Source organism: Sinocyclocheilus rhinocerous, unplaced genomic scaffold (assembly GCF_001515625.1).
Source record: "Sinocyclocheilus rhinocerous isolate Xijiao unplaced genomic scaffold, SAMN03320098_v1.1 scaffold535, whole genome shotgun sequence".
In the NCBI taxonomy this organism is placed as follows: Eukaryota; Metazoa; Chordata; class Actinopteri; order Cypriniformes; family Cyprinidae; genus Sinocyclocheilus; species Sinocyclocheilus rhinocerous.
The window spans coordinates 338,929-356,636 of NW_015646174.1; the positions used below are offsets into that span (position 1 = coordinate 338,929).

At 40.1% G+C, this 17,708-nt stretch overlaps 1 protein-coding gene across 2 annotated transcripts in view; it reads left to right on the forward strand.

Annotated features, from left to right (window-relative positions):
- Positions 1-3,480: 3,480 nt before the first annotated feature.
- The window catches only part of LOC107707133 (histone-lysine N-methyltransferase, H3 lysine-36 and H4 lysine-20 specific-like), a 29,136-nt gene continuing 14,908 nt past the window's right edge, over positions 3,481-17,708 (forward strand). The window contains exons 1-15 of one of the 2 annotated variants that reach the window (XM_016511045.1): positions 3,481-3,646; positions 3,737-3,901; positions 5,639-6,107; positions 6,141-6,269; positions 6,573-6,714; positions 6,870-7,042; positions 7,133-8,984; positions 9,078-9,190; positions 9,294-9,576; positions 9,820-9,920; positions 10,302-10,347; positions 10,858-11,045; positions 11,485-11,613; positions 15,897-16,020; positions 16,128-16,328. In XM_016511045.1, the coding sequence (XP_016366531.1) occupies positions 5,922-6,107; positions 6,141-6,269; positions 6,573-6,714; positions 6,870-7,042; positions 7,133-8,984; positions 9,078-9,190; positions 9,294-9,576; positions 9,820-9,920; positions 10,302-10,347; positions 10,858-11,045; positions 11,485-11,613; positions 15,897-16,020; positions 16,128-16,328 (3,667 nt within the window). In that variant the 5' untranslated portion in view covers positions 3,481-3,646; positions 3,737-3,901; positions 5,639-5,921. Of the gene's footprint in view, positions 3,647-3,736; positions 3,902-5,638; positions 6,108-6,135; positions 6,270-6,572; positions 6,715-6,869; positions 7,043-7,132; positions 8,985-9,077; positions 9,191-9,293; positions 9,577-9,819; positions 9,921-10,301; positions 10,348-10,857; positions 11,046-11,484; positions 11,614-15,896; positions 16,021-16,127; positions 16,329-17,708 lie in introns of both variants that reach the window. The other variant, XM_016511043.1, reaches the window with a different exon arrangement.

The window sequence follows — 17,708 nt, forward strand, 5'->3', positions numbered from 1 at the left end:
AAGTCAAATTACAGGTCTAAACTTGAAATGTATTGTTAACTATGTAGTTTTTGGTTTAAAACCAGGATTAAGCTGGCACAGAAGTGAACAGTTTGCTGTGCATTAAGGTTCTGTAAGCCTTTGTGCTGTAAATCTACAGTCTTTGTTTATACAGGATGTACAATAAAACTTTGAGTGAGTCATTTAGTTTTGTTTCTCAACCACTCATGCCAATTTGTGCTATCATTCAAGACACTGGGTTGTTTAAAAAGTTGAGTAAGAGAGGATGTGGAAAAGGAGGGAAGCAGTGAGAGTGTGAGACAGATAGAAAGCAGGAGAGAGCTGTCACAAATGAAGACAGCTGTCAGCTGGGATGGCGAGGGTCAGAGGTTAAGGAGGAGAACAACGGGGGTGGAGAGTGGAATCTCAAACAACAGGAAAAGACTTCTACACACAGACTCCGGAACTCTCTTTGAGAGATGGTGACAACCAGACACCTTCAGCAGATCAGCTGCTCTATTCTAGCGTAATGTGTAGGATAGCCCCTTCTCATCAGTGTGAGAGGAGACTCCATGGCCCTGTCCTAAATGCCACTCAAAATTTTTGGTAACAATGCCACATATACTGTTTGGAAGTAGTCAACTGCACTACAGACACTGCAAGAGGACGGACTGATGTGGGAAATCATAAATCATAAAATGTGAAATATATCAATACGGTGACATAGACTTCGTGGACATGCATGAGCGAATGCAAATTCCTATCAAGTGTGCCATTTGGGACAGGGCCCAGGGCAGTGGGCTTCTTAAATTATTTTGCTGGATTGTACTGCCCCCTGTCAGTAACATTTGTTACTACATTTGATAGTTTGTAAAGATTTTAAGTAGGCCTTCAATTAAAATATAACACTTACTTATAACAGTCACTTCGTTTAATAATTCTGTTTTCTTATATTTAACCTAATGATATACTGATTTCTTATTAATATCAGTTATTGGATTAACTTTTTGTTGTGTTTATCAGATGACAATTATTTAAATGCATTTTGTGAAAGTGAAATATCCAGGTTCTGATTTATTTTGTTCAGACACTAAATGAGTCTACAACAATAAATAAATAAATACAAAATCAACAAAAGTCTTGTAATCTGATAAAGGGTAATAGGTCAAGACAAAACTGACTCACCACTAGGGGGAGTAAGAATTAACAATGTGCATTTTAGGCTTGAAAAATACTAAAAGCGTGGTATTAATTTATCCGAAAAGAGCAATATAAACAATAAGACAATTATGAGCAAAATAGTCATATAATTTATAAGTTATTTATGAATTTCAAAAGTACTTATGCATTAACAGGCAAAATATATTAGTGTTTGTATAAATTTGCAAAAACGTCTACATTCATTACAGTTTTGGATTTGTTTTATTATTTATATATATATATATATATATTATTTATATATATATATAAAACTTTTTTTTTTATAAAATTACCTTTACAAAAAGTGTTCCATCTGTGGCCTTTATGGACCTTTCACTTTTGGCCTTTTAATACCTATGTTATGCAACTGTAAATCTTGTATTTAATTTTTTTTTTTTTGGTAAATCAAATTTTGACTAAAAATGTTGCATTTTTTTTTAGGATTTAACCCCTCACACACAGTGTTCCATATGGCAGGGTACAATGGAGTTAAAAGGCCCTATGGATGTAACTCTTATATGACAACAAAAAACAATACTTAACTATGCATGTGTAGTGCTGTTATGGAGGTTTATTGACCATTACAGACACAATAGAGATTTGACACAATAGAGAATATATATATACATATATATATATATAGAGAGAGAGAGAGAGAGAGAGAGAGAGAGAGAGTATTTATGAAATACTTGTAAACAAAAATTGCAAGGGCTATTGTTGATTTTTATAGCAGAGTAATAGATTTAACAATATAGATATGAAATCCCAAAGTGACTTAAAATGAAAAAAGGATAACATATCTTTTACTGAAACTGTGTCCCAAAGTTCTTCAACATTTATTTTTACACAAATTGTGTTATTTCATCAATATTTAATTAATTTTTAGACCAACTTTATTTATTATTCTTAACAGTCATAATTAAGAATTCATACAGTTTTAATGATATGTAATGTTCAAATTTAAACACAATAAGCAAAGAAAATCAGAATAGCCAAATTATTAATATCAAAGAGTAGGCCTAATCATTAATTTCAGTCAGTGTGCAATATTTCTATGCCAAAATGTACCGCCTGCCATATTCGACTGAGAAATATGTATTCGCTCGCTTTAAAATTGACAGAGAAAGAATATTAAGGTTATATATAAATGAGATTGGGAAACTTTACTGGAGCTCGGGTGTATTTTCTGTCAGGTGCGGCGCTGTTCAGGCGAAGCGGAAAGCAGCAGGCCCACAGACAGCGCTCAGACACTTTCTCCCTCAGCTCCACACTAATTTTGACATCTTTCGCAAATCTCCTTTTGAGGTGCTAGCGAGAAACATATTTAACGACGTCGTCAGTCGACATGACAACGTTTCCCAAACCTCAAACCCGCGCTCCCTTATAATAAACCTCACGGGACTATAAAGTAAAGGTTTTGAGTGATGCAGGATTTGGAACAGACATGTTGTTAAGCACCAGATATGTTTATCGCTGTCACGTATTGAAACGGTATCGAAATCTGTTTGCTTGTAACATTAAAGCGCTCCAGTGTCACATTAACACGCTCACGCGATATTAAACTCGGCCACAATCGTCGAGATGATGTCGGACTCCTCCATTTTCCCTCTCCTCGGAAAAAAAAGAAATAAATAAAACAAACGGCAGAGCAGGAAAAACAAATGCGCTGTTTACATGTTTAGACGCCCAAATAATATAAGGATCAACACAGTTTCGATGTTATTTTCATATGTTAGAGATGTGATCGAATGAAGTGCTTTGTGCTGCGCTGCTTGCGGTATTTTTGTATGCCTCGTTTGTTAGCCACACAAAATCCTCTTAGTATATATAAATACATATACCACGCCATCGTTTATTGCGCAGCACTGCTGAACGCACGTGTATGTCTTCACGCGCAGTCATTTGATCAACTCTAATGTAAAAAGCGTCTTTGAAAGACGAGTCACAACTTCTTGAATATATAAAGTCCTACTTAAAATCGAAATTTAACACTTTGTGGCCTGTGCCAGCACACGGCAGACTCCATCTTGAATGATCAAGAGCGCTGAACTTGAATAAAATCGCGTAATTTCATACGGTTCCGAGTGTTTCCAGGTTGGGGTTAAATGCTTGGGTTTATTTCAGAAGAGGATTATAAGGAAAATATCACTTAAGGGCAGAAATGTCAGCTCGTTACAAGAGCACAGTTTCTTGCAAGTGAGTGGGAAAATAGTATTAATAAGACGCCAAATGTTATGTTAAACGTACATTTGAGCGTCTTATGAAATATATAAATATATTTTGGGATAAACTGGAGCATAGGAGTTGAGGAGAGCTCCTCACACAGGGGGTTGGGTTGCCGTGCCGATTGGCTGCTGTTCATAGACATACAGTCACGGGCTTGCAACAGAACCAGGGGCAGGTCGACAGCAAGGAAACCATAATCATTGAAAATGAAAAGTACAACGTCCGTATCGTAACCCAAGAGGTACGTTGTGACTCAGACATCGCGCACTGGAAAGGTTCCTCTCTGTGTGAGTGTTCTAATGCATGTGTTTGATGTGTTTTTATTTTGAAGGTGTAGAGTGATGATAGTATGAATCTGTTCTCAGGTTCTCTGGCCTACTACCGCAGCTGCGGCTGGGATTTTCTTGATCCACTTTCACAATTTGAAAAAAAAGGTCATTTCACGCGCACAAACGAAGAGTTTTCAATATCAGTGACATTGGCCAACATGTAAATGGTAAGATTCCATCGGTGTTTCCTTAGGCATCACATTTGGTATGTTTTAAAATAACGAAATATTAAGTAGAAGACCGATTTAACTCTGTGAACTCGTGCTGATGTTTGTTCGGGAGAGAGATATTATTCATATAATATCATATAAATATTGATGAGATTAGCACGCGTGACAATGAGCCCAGCGCTGCCAGTTTTACATGTATGTCATTACTGTATCTCGTCATGTTGTACTTCTTCATGTGAATTGTGTGAGTCAGAGTTCATTCTTTGCTCTGTCATATATGTGCGCCCGCTTTCATTGCTGCGTTCCTGTGTTATGGAATATGTTCGAAATGGTTTACCATATTGCCCCTACTAGGAATAGTAAGCAGTACGTTATTAATCCGGCCGAACGTACAGTCACGCTACAGTTCTTATGTTGAAATTTCTTTATTTCAACATTAATTTAATCTACATTGTAAAAAAAAAAAAAAAAATCTCAGTATAAGTCATATAACTAGATAAATAGATCCAATTAAATAAATGATACACAAATATTTACATCTACTTATGTTGTGTATTCCACTTATTTGTTAAGCAAAATGATTCAGAAGTGATTGGAAAGGGTTACAAAACATTTCTATAGAGTGGGGTTTCAAAAATCTTCACAGAATACAAGTGCACTTTCTTAATCTACCAAGAAATGGTCAATTACAAAAATCTCTCCAAAAGCTGGACATATAGACTGATATTCAATGAGGTCACAAAGAACCTCAGGGTAAGATCTTCAGGACATTGGCTAAGGTTTGTCAGCCCACCATCAGGTAGACAGGAAGGACATTGCTGCAGCACCAAGAAGAACATTGCTGCCTGTCTGAACCTTTACAAAGGCCATGTGGATGAGCTAGAAGACTAATGGAAGAATATTTTGTGCACAGAGTCCAAAATAGAGCTTTTTGGTTTTAATGAACAGTTGGCGAAAACTAAACACTTCAATAATGGGAACCTCATCCCACCCATATAGCACAGTGGTGGCGGTATAATGGTTTGGGCAGCTTTGCCCTTCTTGCCATCATTGTTGGAAATATAAATTCTGCCTTATACCAGAAATTTCATTCCCTAAAGATGAATTATGAAGTGTTCCTGCAGCAAGACCACCACTCTAAACACATAAGTATGTCTACCATTGAAAGGTTAAAGCAGAAAAATGTAATGTTTTGGAATAGCCAAGACAAAGTCCTGATCTTAGCCCAAAAATTTCAGCTTAATAATTATTAAATAAGTGAAAATATGTAATTATATAAACATAAAATGAATTATATATTGTATATGTAGTTAAAAGGCATAAACTTGCAAACAATGCTGGGCACTTGTTGGCAGCTTTCATTTACTATTACTGCTATTCCTTGATATTTATAAAAAATTTTGATTACAATTTTTAAAGAATTCACAAATAAGCACGCACAAATTTGTCTGCTGATCTAATTTCAAGCATTTAAGCATACTGTAAGCCTTTAAATCTAAATGCATTTTTAAGATGTTTTCAGTCAAGTGAAAACTTTGACTAGTGGTGTGTATTGTTATCAGCATTCATTTTAGAATTGTTATGCTCTAATTGTTTTTTATACACACAGATGAAGTGAATGTTTATCTGTATATACAAATTTGTTTTTCAGGTAGGAAGCAGTGCCATTATGATTCACCCACATGTGCATACTCTCAGTAATGCAACACATTGCCGTACCTGTCCACAGGTGAGGTGCCTGATCCACTTGAAAGTACATGGAAAACATCACCAACCAGCAGACAGACACTTGGCTTTAACACTGGCCCTTCCTGTCTCATCTGTCTAAGGGTTAAAGTCTAAGAGCAAAAGCTTACTCACTTAACGTCCGTAGAGAAGCCTTAACGATCTGACCTTTGGGATTTAGGACCTGCCTCTGCCTGACAGGGACCCACAAGGCTTATGGGACAGTGCACACACAAGGAACTCAGATGGGGGCGTGGTAGCCAGACTGAGTTGTTGACACGTCTGTCTCAAAATGGATGCCGCTTTGACTGACAGTTGCACGTCCCCACCCAGTCCTGATTTTAGTCTGGACTCATCCAGTCCGTTTGCAAATGGACTGCACTTTGAGTCAATTCTGTTTGAAGATGAGGATGAGGATGAAGTTATGGATCCAGAGACTGGATCTCAACTGGAAAGAGCCTCGTGTGGCTCAACAAAAGACCATGCAACAAATACAAATTTGAAGTCAAAATTGGATGTCAAGCCTAGAAGCAAAATTTCAAAGGGTTGCTCATTTCTGGGGCAAGAAGCTGTATTTGAAGACAAGTCTACAAGTGATTGTGGGCTTTCTTTTGTGAGCAGGCCTGCTGGGATTATAATGGCAAGTTCTGGTTCTGTCCCACCATCCCCAACATCAAACCACTACAAATATTTTTAGATATCTTTTCATACTACAGTCAACTGTGGCACAAGCTTTTAAAATGAGGAACATGTAAAATCTTAGAAACTGAATTTTCATAATAATTAGCTTAGAGGGCACTACATTTTTACAATTTCGAAACTGTTCTTATGCTTGGGGAGAGAATGAATCATATTGAATATTTTATGAAAAATGTTTTTTTAGGTGATACTGAAACTATTCAGCTGTAAATTAATCTCATTCATATATGATGTCTACCAGCAGACAAAAAAAATGAAAACAAAGGCTCTACCACCAGTGAAATATTTGGAGGGTGAAGTAATATGGGCTAAATTCAACCGTAGACCATGGTGGCCATGTCAGGTGACTGTTCACCCAGTTGAGGGAGTTTACCACAGAATTAAAGGTAAGTATACAATCACAGAAGACAAAACCACAGAACACACATTTCTAACTTCATGAACCAGATTCACAACATTTTCAATGGATTTTTTTCCACATAATCCACCCCAAAATATTGAATTGTACTTCCTTAAATTTCTTTGTGCGATTGTGTTTCAGAGCCACCAGATAGGACCAATCGCCAGTATTTCCTCAAGACATTTGGGGAACCTGAAGAACAGGCGTGGGTCCCTGAGCGATCTACTCATATATTTGTGGGTGGATATCAGTTTAACAATCTCCCAATGGTGAAAGGAAATGGACGCCAACAAGACGAAAACTTCAGACATTCTGTAATTTCTGAAACGTCCTTTCAATTAAATGGATATTGTGACATCTTTTTAAAACCCTTGTGAAATTGTTACTCTTGGGTTACTTTGCAGATACCCAAGCGGTTTCTGAACTCTTGGAGAGCTAGTGTGGTTGAAGCAGAGGCACTTCTCCTGGAGAAGCCAAGAGTCACCACTCTCTGCTCAGACTTCACCAAAACAATCACTGAAGGAACTACGAATAACACAGAAAACAAAGTGTCTGTGCCTGTGGAATTACCCAACATTAGTCCTCTGACCAATGGAACAGTTGCACAAAAAGACCACATGAACACCTTACCACATAATCAGGGGTCTAAAAACAAAAAGAAACAGAGAAAGGCTTCAACACATTTAAAAAAATCTGAGGAATTTCATTGTGAGAAGGATAAGATTATGGAAACTTTGGACAGTCCCTACTCTGACATTGATTCTGTACCACAGATCCGCAGATGTCCCAAAAGCACTGAGCAAATTTCAAAGCACTGCGCTGTTGATCAATCAAACTCAACCTCAAGTCAACTTCCCATTACAAATGACAAAGAAGTGAAGAAGAACGTGGAGAACCAGGGTGGCCTTTGGTTTAGCAAAGCAGGGAAAGGTCAGGTCAACGGGGGACTTAGTCGTGCTGGAATTAAATCTGTGAACTGTTCTTTCGGGAAGGTATCTTGTAAAATTAAGATGCCAGATTCCATAAGCATGAAACCCAAAGACAATGACATCACTGGACTTGAACATCTATCTACTGAAGCCAAGAAAGCTCTCGATAGGAGAGTGAAGTGCCTTCCAGCAAGTAGTCGCCTGATGACAAGAGCACTGAAGGCGATGGAGGAGGCAGAGTGGATGAAGAAACAACTGATAAACCAAGAGTCGGCATCAAAGGTCGAAACAGAAAACTGTGTGTCTTCTTCTGACGTTACAATGCCAGAAACAACAGATGTAGACAACCATATCCCTTCACAGAAGATGTCAACTACAGCAAGCTGCGATCTGAAAGGGGACTCAAAAAGTAACATACGCACCCAGCTTTCATCGGATCTTCTGAGTTTTAAAGACGATGCAAATTTAGTCAAATCAAATGAAGCTTCTTTGATATCTCAAGCACCTGTTGCCTTTTATTCATCCAAATACAAGCAAGAGAGTCATGCTTCTGATTCATCTTCTAGTTCTACTCCATCTTTGCGCTTAAAGATGGAAGATGTGGAGAACATGAAAGAAATAACCTTCAAATCACTAACAAATGATCACAGTGGCCAGCCTTTGTCATTTCATCCTGACGAAAACTATAAGTTTAGCACATTTCTAATGATGCTCAAGGATATGCATGATAGCCGGGATAAAGATGGAACAGCATTGGTAATAGAACCGTTACCCATAAATGAACTTATTAAAGAGGAGCCATCACTGATTCTGGATGTAAAGGATGAGATGACCACAGTAAACACCGTGGACACACAAAAATGTCAACTGGGCAAAATTGCATCAAAACAGAAGATGAAACTGAAGTCTGGGATAAATATGATCCCAGAAATTCAGCTAACCTCTTCAGTGTCAAAAAATGCTCAAAGACCTAGCAAAAAAAATTGTTCGAAAAAGAAAACCACTGAGATCGCAGCAAACATTCACTTGAAAGATACATTTGACAAACTGATATCTGAGCACCACCTGCCCTCAGAAGAACCAGACTCCAAGTTCTCGGCTAATGTGCCCAAAAAGCGTTGGCAAAAGTTTGGCCAAGTCAGTAACAAAGCATTACATGTAGTCGAAGGTACTTGTATTAAAAAAACAGAACAATTACCCTCAGAAAATTGTGATGTTTTGGTGGGTAATACGATTAAGTCTTGTCCTTTTGCGCCTGGGAAGGAAACTACCATCAATGCATCTGAAAATACTCAAGGCAACTCTCAAAAAAATGACATCACAACAGGTAAGGTCAATGTAATCCATGCCAACATCATCTAAGGATAATGTGTGGTTGTGAAATTTTGAGTGTGCTCAAAAATGTTTGTGCTTTTCACAGAATGCAAACGTATTCGAAAACCTAGCAAAAGACTCATAGAATGGACAGAGGAATACGATCAATTGTTTTCTACTAAGAAGAAAGCAAAAAAGAAACCTGAGTCCTTTACTAAGGTAGCTCAGTTTATGTTAGCTAATCAAGTTGATGATGAGGAAGTTTTCTTGTATTCTGTAATTCATTTTAACATTCTGGCAACTTTTTTAAACTTATGAATAGGTTGAAAACAACAACTGCAGTGGCCCAGTGGAGAAAACATCTGGCGAAAGTATACAGAAACCTCAGGTGACAGAACAATGTGTGTCAAGACCCCTGCCAGAATTGCAGACTTCTCCTCCAGAAGACCTGTCTCGGAGCACTCCTTCAATAAATACCACGCCATGTCAAGAGAGACAGGTGTTGTCTATAGACACGCTAACTCCACTTCCAGAAACAATCCCATCCCCATGTGGTGAAATTTGTCATAAGGAGGAGCTTCAAGGACAAAATGCTTTAGCCACTGGTGAGTAGCTCTTTCGAAAGTTTACATAATTATGAAGAAAGTCACAAATGTTATGAAAGTTTGGAAAATACTTTGATATTTCTCAAACATTTCTGTTTTTGCAATGGCCATATTTAGACCTATTGCAAGCCAGAGCCACTATTTATTGCTTTTTTATTTATTTTTAGGGCTAACCATATTCAGTAATTTTTATCAGAACAAACATAACAGTCAAAAAGAAATGATTTTTCATCATTTAAATAGGTGATGGTGTGTGTCTAAGCACAAAGAGACAACGGAAACCCTCCAAAAAGATTCTAGAAAGCTCCTTTGAAGCTGAACCAATTCTTGTGCCTAAAAGAAAGGTACTTGTTTAAACTATAACTATTTTAAAAACATACTTCTTGCAATTGTAGTCTAGTTTGTTTAGTTGGTCACACTTTAGTTTGGGGACAAATTCTCATAATTAACTAACTATTAACTACTACTTTTGCCTCAATAAACTCCTAACTGCTGCTTATTTAGTAAGGTAGTTGTTAGGTTTAGGTATGGGGTTGGATTAATGAATCTAAAATATGGTCATGCAGAATAAGGCATTAATATGTGCTTTATAAGTACTAATAAATATGCTAGCAATATGCATGCTAATAAGCAACTAGTTAATCGTTAGAATTAGTCCCTAAACTAAAGTGGTACTGTTTAGTCTAATGAATGGAAAATTGGGCTTATAGCATTATCATTCACAGGTGAAGTCCCAGAAGATTTGCTCATCTGAACAGTCTACAAATTCAGGTTTGACCATTGAAAGCTTTCAAAACTGTGTTTGTTAAATTAATAAAATCATAAAGTTAAGAATATTTTGAGACATAGCCGACAACCAGAGACAATTCCAGGGCCCCGTTTCGTGAAAGTTGTTCATAGAGACCATTGCCACCAAATGATGTGTTAACTGACACTGATCAAACTTGATAACAGGTGAATATGGATAAAGATCAGTTCAATAGTTGAAGTCTTATTAGAAGAGGCTTTCATAATGCCTGTGATCAGTGAATTATCATCAGTTATATCAAATCATGAGTTTTTCTTCCATTGATGTTGGAAATGTGAAGAAGCCTGAATCTCAAATAATCTTTTCGAAACAAGATGTCTCAAATCTAAAGCAGGGATTTTTTAGGGGTACCAGAAGAGCTGAGACAGGCTGCCACTGAACATTTTTTGTAAACAGTAATTTCATCTTTTCAGCAATTTTATTTGGTGCCTTGATTGACTTTTGAATGAATGTGTGTTTCAATTGTGTTGTAGATGAAGGAATGGGACAACAAACATTGAAAAGTAAGAACAAGCTATCTTTTGAGCCAATCGACTCAACAACTGCCCCAATCCTCAAAAGCACAGAGATGGAGACAGAAGTTGCCCCTGAAATGCCTGATGCTGTTAACCCAGAATCAGCTGAGGATGGTTCAGACGATCTCAAATGCTCAGGTTCAGAGGTCAGTAAAATGAGCTAGTCTTATACTTCTGTTATTTCTTAGTAGCCACTTTATTACCTAAACAGCTACTTCATAATGCAAATTTCTAATCAGCCAATCATACAGCAGCAAGAACACACAGGCATGATCAACAGGTGGATGTTGTAACAACATCATCTTTGGCCACAAGTATTAGAAAGGTGTGCGTTATAAAGTGGCCACTGTAACTACCATAGCTTCTCACATAGTCTGTTAACATGTCAATCTTGTGCAGCATTATGTTCAATTAAAAAAAATGTTTTTGATTACAAAAATAAATAAATCTGATTTCTAAGAACACAGAGTTAAATGCAGCATTCAGTACCACAATACAAATAATTCAAAATAAATAAATAAATGAAATCAACCTTCCTAAATGCTCACTTATTTAACTAACCTGAATATGTGGCATTTCATTCAGATGGTTGAATCTAGTTATGGCTTGTGTTCTGAAAGAGAAGAAAATTCAAAATCCCATGAAGGAGTCTCGGATAAAAGGCTCTCAGGGGAGAAAGGTGGCAACACTTTACTCAAGGAGAATGTGTGCCAGGTAGGTGTGTTAAAACTCATTCACACCAAGAAAGGTAACTGTAATGATACTGTAACTATATTGCAGATGATAATACATATGCTGTCTGCCACTTTAAATGCTTAAGCTCTTTAAAATCAGGTGGATTCTGTATGGCTGTCAATGAATAATGTGTTCAGCTAAAAAAAATTCATTGAAATCATTCCTCTATGTCGTTATTGTTTTAGCTGTCGTGTGGACTTTGCAGTTACCATTATTAATAGTTATCATTTAACCTTTATTGTCTATATTTTTATTTTTTCTTGGACATTTGAGAGTACACAGTTATTGTAGGAACACATACAATCAAACTACAATTAGCATAGAATTTACATTTACATTTACATTTAGTCTTTTAGCAGACGCTTTTATCCAAAGCGACTTACAAATGAGGACAATAGAAGCAATCAAAACTAACAAAAGAGCAACAATATGTAAGGGCAAATGACAAGTCTCGGTTAGCCTAACACAGTACACATAGCAAACTCTGAGGCACCCCAGTAGCTAGATGTTGCGACTTAGACACCTCGCCTCTCCAAGTCACCTTGAAGGACCTATCTGAGAGGTAAGACTCAAACCACTGGCGTGCGGTTCCTGAGATGCCATTTTCCAATAGGGCTGACAGGAGAATCTGGTGGTTCACTGTATCAATTCGGATCATCAGGATGGAATGAGAGGTAGAGTTGAGTGTCATCAGTATAGCAGTGATATGAAAAGCCATGTTTCTGAATGACAGAACCTAGTGATGCCATGTAGACAGAGAAGAGAAGTGGTCCAAGTACTGAGCCCTGAGGCACCCCAGTAGCTAGATGTTGTGACTTGGACACCTCACCTCTCCCAGATACCTTGAAGGACCTATCTGAGAGATAAGACTCAAACTCAAACCACTGGCGTGCGGTTCCTGAGATGCCATTTTCCAATAGGGTTGACAGGAGAATCTGGTGGTTCACCGTATCAAAAGCAGCAGACAGATCCAGCAAAATAAGTATAGAAGATTTGGAAGCCGCTCTTGCCAGTCTTAGGGCTTCAACAACTGAGAGCAAGGCAGTCTCGGTCGAATGTCCACTTCTGAAGCCAGATTGGTTGCTGTCCAGGAGGTTGTTCTGTGTGAGAAAGGCAGAGACTTGGTTGAACACAACTCGTTCAAGTGTTTTTGCAATGAAAGGTAGAAGGGATACCGGTCTGTAGTTCTCTAAAAGAGTTGAGTTAAGAGTGGGTTTCTTAAGAAGTGGGGTTATACGAGCTATATTTGTTTACAGCAGACTGGCAATTCCAGAGACCAAGAATTAATATAATTATTAAAACATCATAGTAATTGTAATAGTCCCTTACTGAACTGGCCTTTATTCTGACTAACGATTTTTGCTACTAATAAAACAAAGTAAGATAAATGAGAAATAACTGAATTATCACAATAAATGTTGACAATAACCTGTATTTTTATTATGTGTGGGGCAGTTTCCACAGGCTTAAAGCCAAGATTAAACAAAAAGTAGCAAGAGATCTTTGTATTATGCTGTACATCCATGTGAAATGAAAACGGACAGTGTCAAATATAATTTTCAATTGGAAAAACTTTGAACAATATTTAAGTCTAAAAGTGGAGTGATTAATCTTAAGATGTTTTAGCAAATTGATTTATTAAATGATTTAAAATGTTAATTCACTAAATTCAGTCGATAGCCATGGTATTGTCAGGATGTCTACTGTGAGGAGCGAGGAACGCGGAGACGTAGGAGTAGCAGGAATAACAGTCTTTAATAAACAAACCAAAGGGTAGCACAAGGCAGGCAGGGGACACACGTAGCACCAATAGACGTATAACACTGGACAAAGGAACCATAGAACAGACAACGCTTTAAACACTAAACTAAACGAGGGTAATAGACGAGACACACCTGAATCAAATGAACACAATAAAACAAGGGAGAAACTGGGTCACGGGGAGCACATGGGGACAGAAACACAACAAAACAGGAACACAAGTCTGACATTACCTCCCCCTCCCGGAAGGCGCATCCTAGCGCCACTTAACTTCCAGAGGGGAGGGGGGTGGGCACCCTGGAAGCCTATCAGGCTAGGCTTTCCCCGGATGGGTTGCCTCCAGGGCGGTACCGGTTCCGAGAACCATGGTGGAGCAGGCAGTTCAGGGAGCCATGGCAGAGCGGGTAGATCACGGAGCCATGGCGGAGCAGGTAGTTCAGGGTGCCATGGCGGGATGGCCTCCGTAGCCTTGGCCTCGGAACTCAGCCCGGCCCCTACGGCCGGAGATGTATAGCCCCCACTCAAAATTTTCTTGGGGAAGACTCCGGATCCCTTGGCTGGAACTGGCTCTGGGCTGGGCTCAGAAGTCCACTCCGGGCCTGACATGGAAACAGGACCCCTCCCTGGGCTTGACTCGGGATCTGAGGCCCTCCCTGGGCCAGACGTGGGAACAACAGCCCTCTCTGGGCTGGACATGGGGACAGGAGGCCTCCCTGGGCTTGATGTGGAAACAGGAGCCCTCCCTGGGCTTGACTCGGGATCTGAGGCCCTCCCTGGGCCAGACGTGGGAACAACAGCCCTCTCTGGGCTGAACATGGGGACAGGAGCCCTCTCTGGGCTGTACGTGGGGACAGGAGCCCTCTCTGGGCTTGACATGAAAACAGGAGCCCTCTCTGGGCTAGACTCGAGATCTGAGGCCCTCCCTGGGCCAGACGCGGGAACAGCAGCCCTCTCTGGGCTGTACGGGGGAACAGGAGCCCTCTCTGGGCTAGACTCGGGATCTGAGGCCCTCCCTGGGCCAGACGCAGAAACAGCAGCCCTCTCTGGGCTGGACGTGGGAACAGGAGCCCTCTTTGGGCTAGACTCGAGATCTGAGGCCCTCTCTGGGCCAGACGGGGGAACAACAGCCCTCTCTGGGCTGGACGTAAGACCAGGAGCCCTCTCTGAGCTAGACACGGAAACAGGAGACGAAGGAGGACTGGAGGTGACCAGCGGAGACGAAGGAGAGCTACACGCCTTGTTGAGCTCTGGGGACTGAGTGGGCTTCCGTTTGAGCTCTGTGACGAGAGTGGGCTCCCTGTTGAGCTCTGTGACGTGAGTGGGCTCCCTGTTGAGCTCTGGAGAGCATTCTGGAGCAGACTCTGGAGAGCTCTCTCGACTCGGGTCAGAGGCTAGAGCCATCTCATGACTCTGGTCAGGGGCTAGAGCCATCTCACGACTCGGGTCAAGGGCTAGCGCCAACAGTTTTTCCTCCTCATACTCCTCTTTTGGTTAGAGGTTAAAGAGGCTACAGTCGCTATCTTAGGACTTGAGAGTGGAACGGCCGGCGGGCTTGAGAGTGGAATGGCAGGCGGGCTGGAGTGTGGAGTGGCCAGCGGGCTGGAGTGTGGAGTGGCCGGCGGGCTGGAGTGTGGAGCGGCGCCTGTTTTAGGTCTGAGGACTGAGAAGGAGCTCGGAACTAAAGACAGGAAAATGGATGTGGATTTGAGCGCTGACTGCCCCGACTGGTATGTGGGATCTGCCCTGTTCGAAGTCCGTCTTCGAGCTCGAGGGTACATGGGAGGTGAAGGGTGGTCGGAACCATTGGTTATGCATGCAGAGGGTCCTGGCGTGGGGTGAGCTGGAGAGGCACAGTGTGTCTCAGGGGGCTGGATGAGGATGATTCAAATTTTCCTTTATTTCTTCTACCTCAAAATTAGAACCATTTAAATAAAGGATAAGATTAATTAACTCGACCAAGGGAAATTCACATGTAGGGAGATCACAACGGATCGTATCCTCATCTAGACCCTTCTGAAAACAGACACAGAGAACAGCGTCGTGCCAGCTCACCTGAAAAGACAGCTCAAGGAATTCCTCCACATACTTCTCCAATGACCGACCACTCTGCCGCAGACTCCATAACTGGTCCTCAGCCTTAATCATCTTTGCTTGGGTCCAGTGTTCTGTCAGGATGTCTACTGTGAGGTGCGAGGAACGCGGAGACGTAGGAGTAGTCTTTAATAAACAAACCAAAGGGTAACACAAGACAGGTAGGAGACACACATAGCACCAATAGACGTATAACACTGGACAAAGGAACCATCGAACAGACAACACTTTAAATACTAAACTAAACGAAGGTAATAGACGAGACACACCTGAATCAAATGAACACAATCAAACAAGGGAGAAACTGGGTCACGGGGAGCACGTGGCGACAGAAACATAACAAAACAGGAACACAAGTCTGACAGGTATATTAGGACACACCTCAAAGACGGTCTCTTCTGTTTCTGAAGGCATGTGAGAAGCAGGGAGATCTCCTTCTGTGCGAAGGGCAATGCTGTGGGGCATTCCATCTACAATGCACTGGCCTGAACGAGCCTCCTGCAGGGAAATTTTTATGTCAGGAGTGCACGTCTGGTAAGAGCCGGCTTCATAATTCACACTTCAACAATTTTTAAAAAATCTTGATGTAATTTTACAGTTTTACTGCTCTTTGACAGCTGGTTTTGTGAATGTTTTACTAGGTATACACTCATGCTTTTCTTGTAAGAGCCTGGCTGAGGACGTCAGGCGCTGTATGCTTCCAGGATGTGGGAAGTTCTACCATGGGGAGTGTGCTGCCAGCCATGCACCCACAGTACCACTGAACCGGGCTTTTCGTTGCCCTCTCCACGCCTGCCTGTCGTGTTTCATCACAAACCCTACCAATCCATCTGTATCTAAAGGTTTGTTGTGCAGTTAAATTCTACATCAGGTGATGCTACATATGAAGGCTGGTTCACACTGCCCCAACAAAAACCAACAACATCATCTGAGAACAGCAGGTTGGTGGCAAAAATATATTTTTCGTGAGTAATATTACATCCATAAAATGTGGGCAGGGTGTTATTTTTAATTACTACAGGTTTAAACATTTGAAAATACAGAAATTCACATTTGTTTCTGTAGATTTGGTAGGGACATTTACCTTATCATCATGACAACAATGTTTGGATTTTGCTTTTGTTGGGTCAGTGTTCATTAGCATTGGTACACTACACAATTTTTAAAATCTAAACTGATTTCAAAACACTAGGCATCATACGCATGCAGACTTTGTAAATGGTTACACAGAAAAACTGTCAAATAACTCGAGAAACGTGCCTCATTGCTAGGAGATGCTTGACAAAAGAAAACAATATGTGTTCTAAAATCAGCAAAATAATCAAACTTCAACTGAATTGAATCCTAGTATGAAGATTAAAAATCAGAGTCTGTGCCAATCATACACTGCACAATCCTCGGCAAAATCTGCAGACTGACTATGACTTTTGGTAACTAACATTGATTAACTAACCTGCTACAGACTGCAAATCAGGACAAAAATAATTTTTGTCTTAATAATTTTATAATAACTAACTAAAATAACACATTTTAAATGGTAAAAGTGAATTTAGGCATCACAACATTATTATTTTACAGTATGAAAAAATGAATATTCATTTCGAGATTTGCTGAAGATATCATTTAACAGTGTTATTCATTTTTAATGAATACTTTAAGTGAGCATTATAATGTAATGGGGGGGTGTCACGGTGTGCCTACGGTGAGGAGCGAGGAACAAGGAGAATGCAGGAGAATCAGGATTAACAGTCTTTATTGACATCACAGGAATCACACTGTGATGAGTGGGGCGGGGCCGAGAGCCGTGGGAATGGAGCGAGGCCGGTGGAGTAATTGATAATACACGACACCTGCGTAGGACACGGGGATCGACGTTCACAGACATTCAAAACCGGACAGAGAACTCAAAACAGGAAACACCTTAAATACACAAGACATGACCAGGGGAAGACGAGAAACACCTGGAATCAATAAACATAATTGGAACAGGAAACAGGAAGGACCAAATAAGGGCAAGGGAGGCACATGGGGAGCAAAACACACACAAAACAAGGAACAGAGTCTGACGGGGGGGGTATTATAATAGTATTATAGTAATAGTAATATTATATAGTATTATAATAGCATTATATAGTGGTTCAACGCATTATATTGTGTGTTTTTTTTGGAGTCACAGATCGGACTATTTTTTCGGATAAGCAAGAAAAAAAATATTTAAAGCA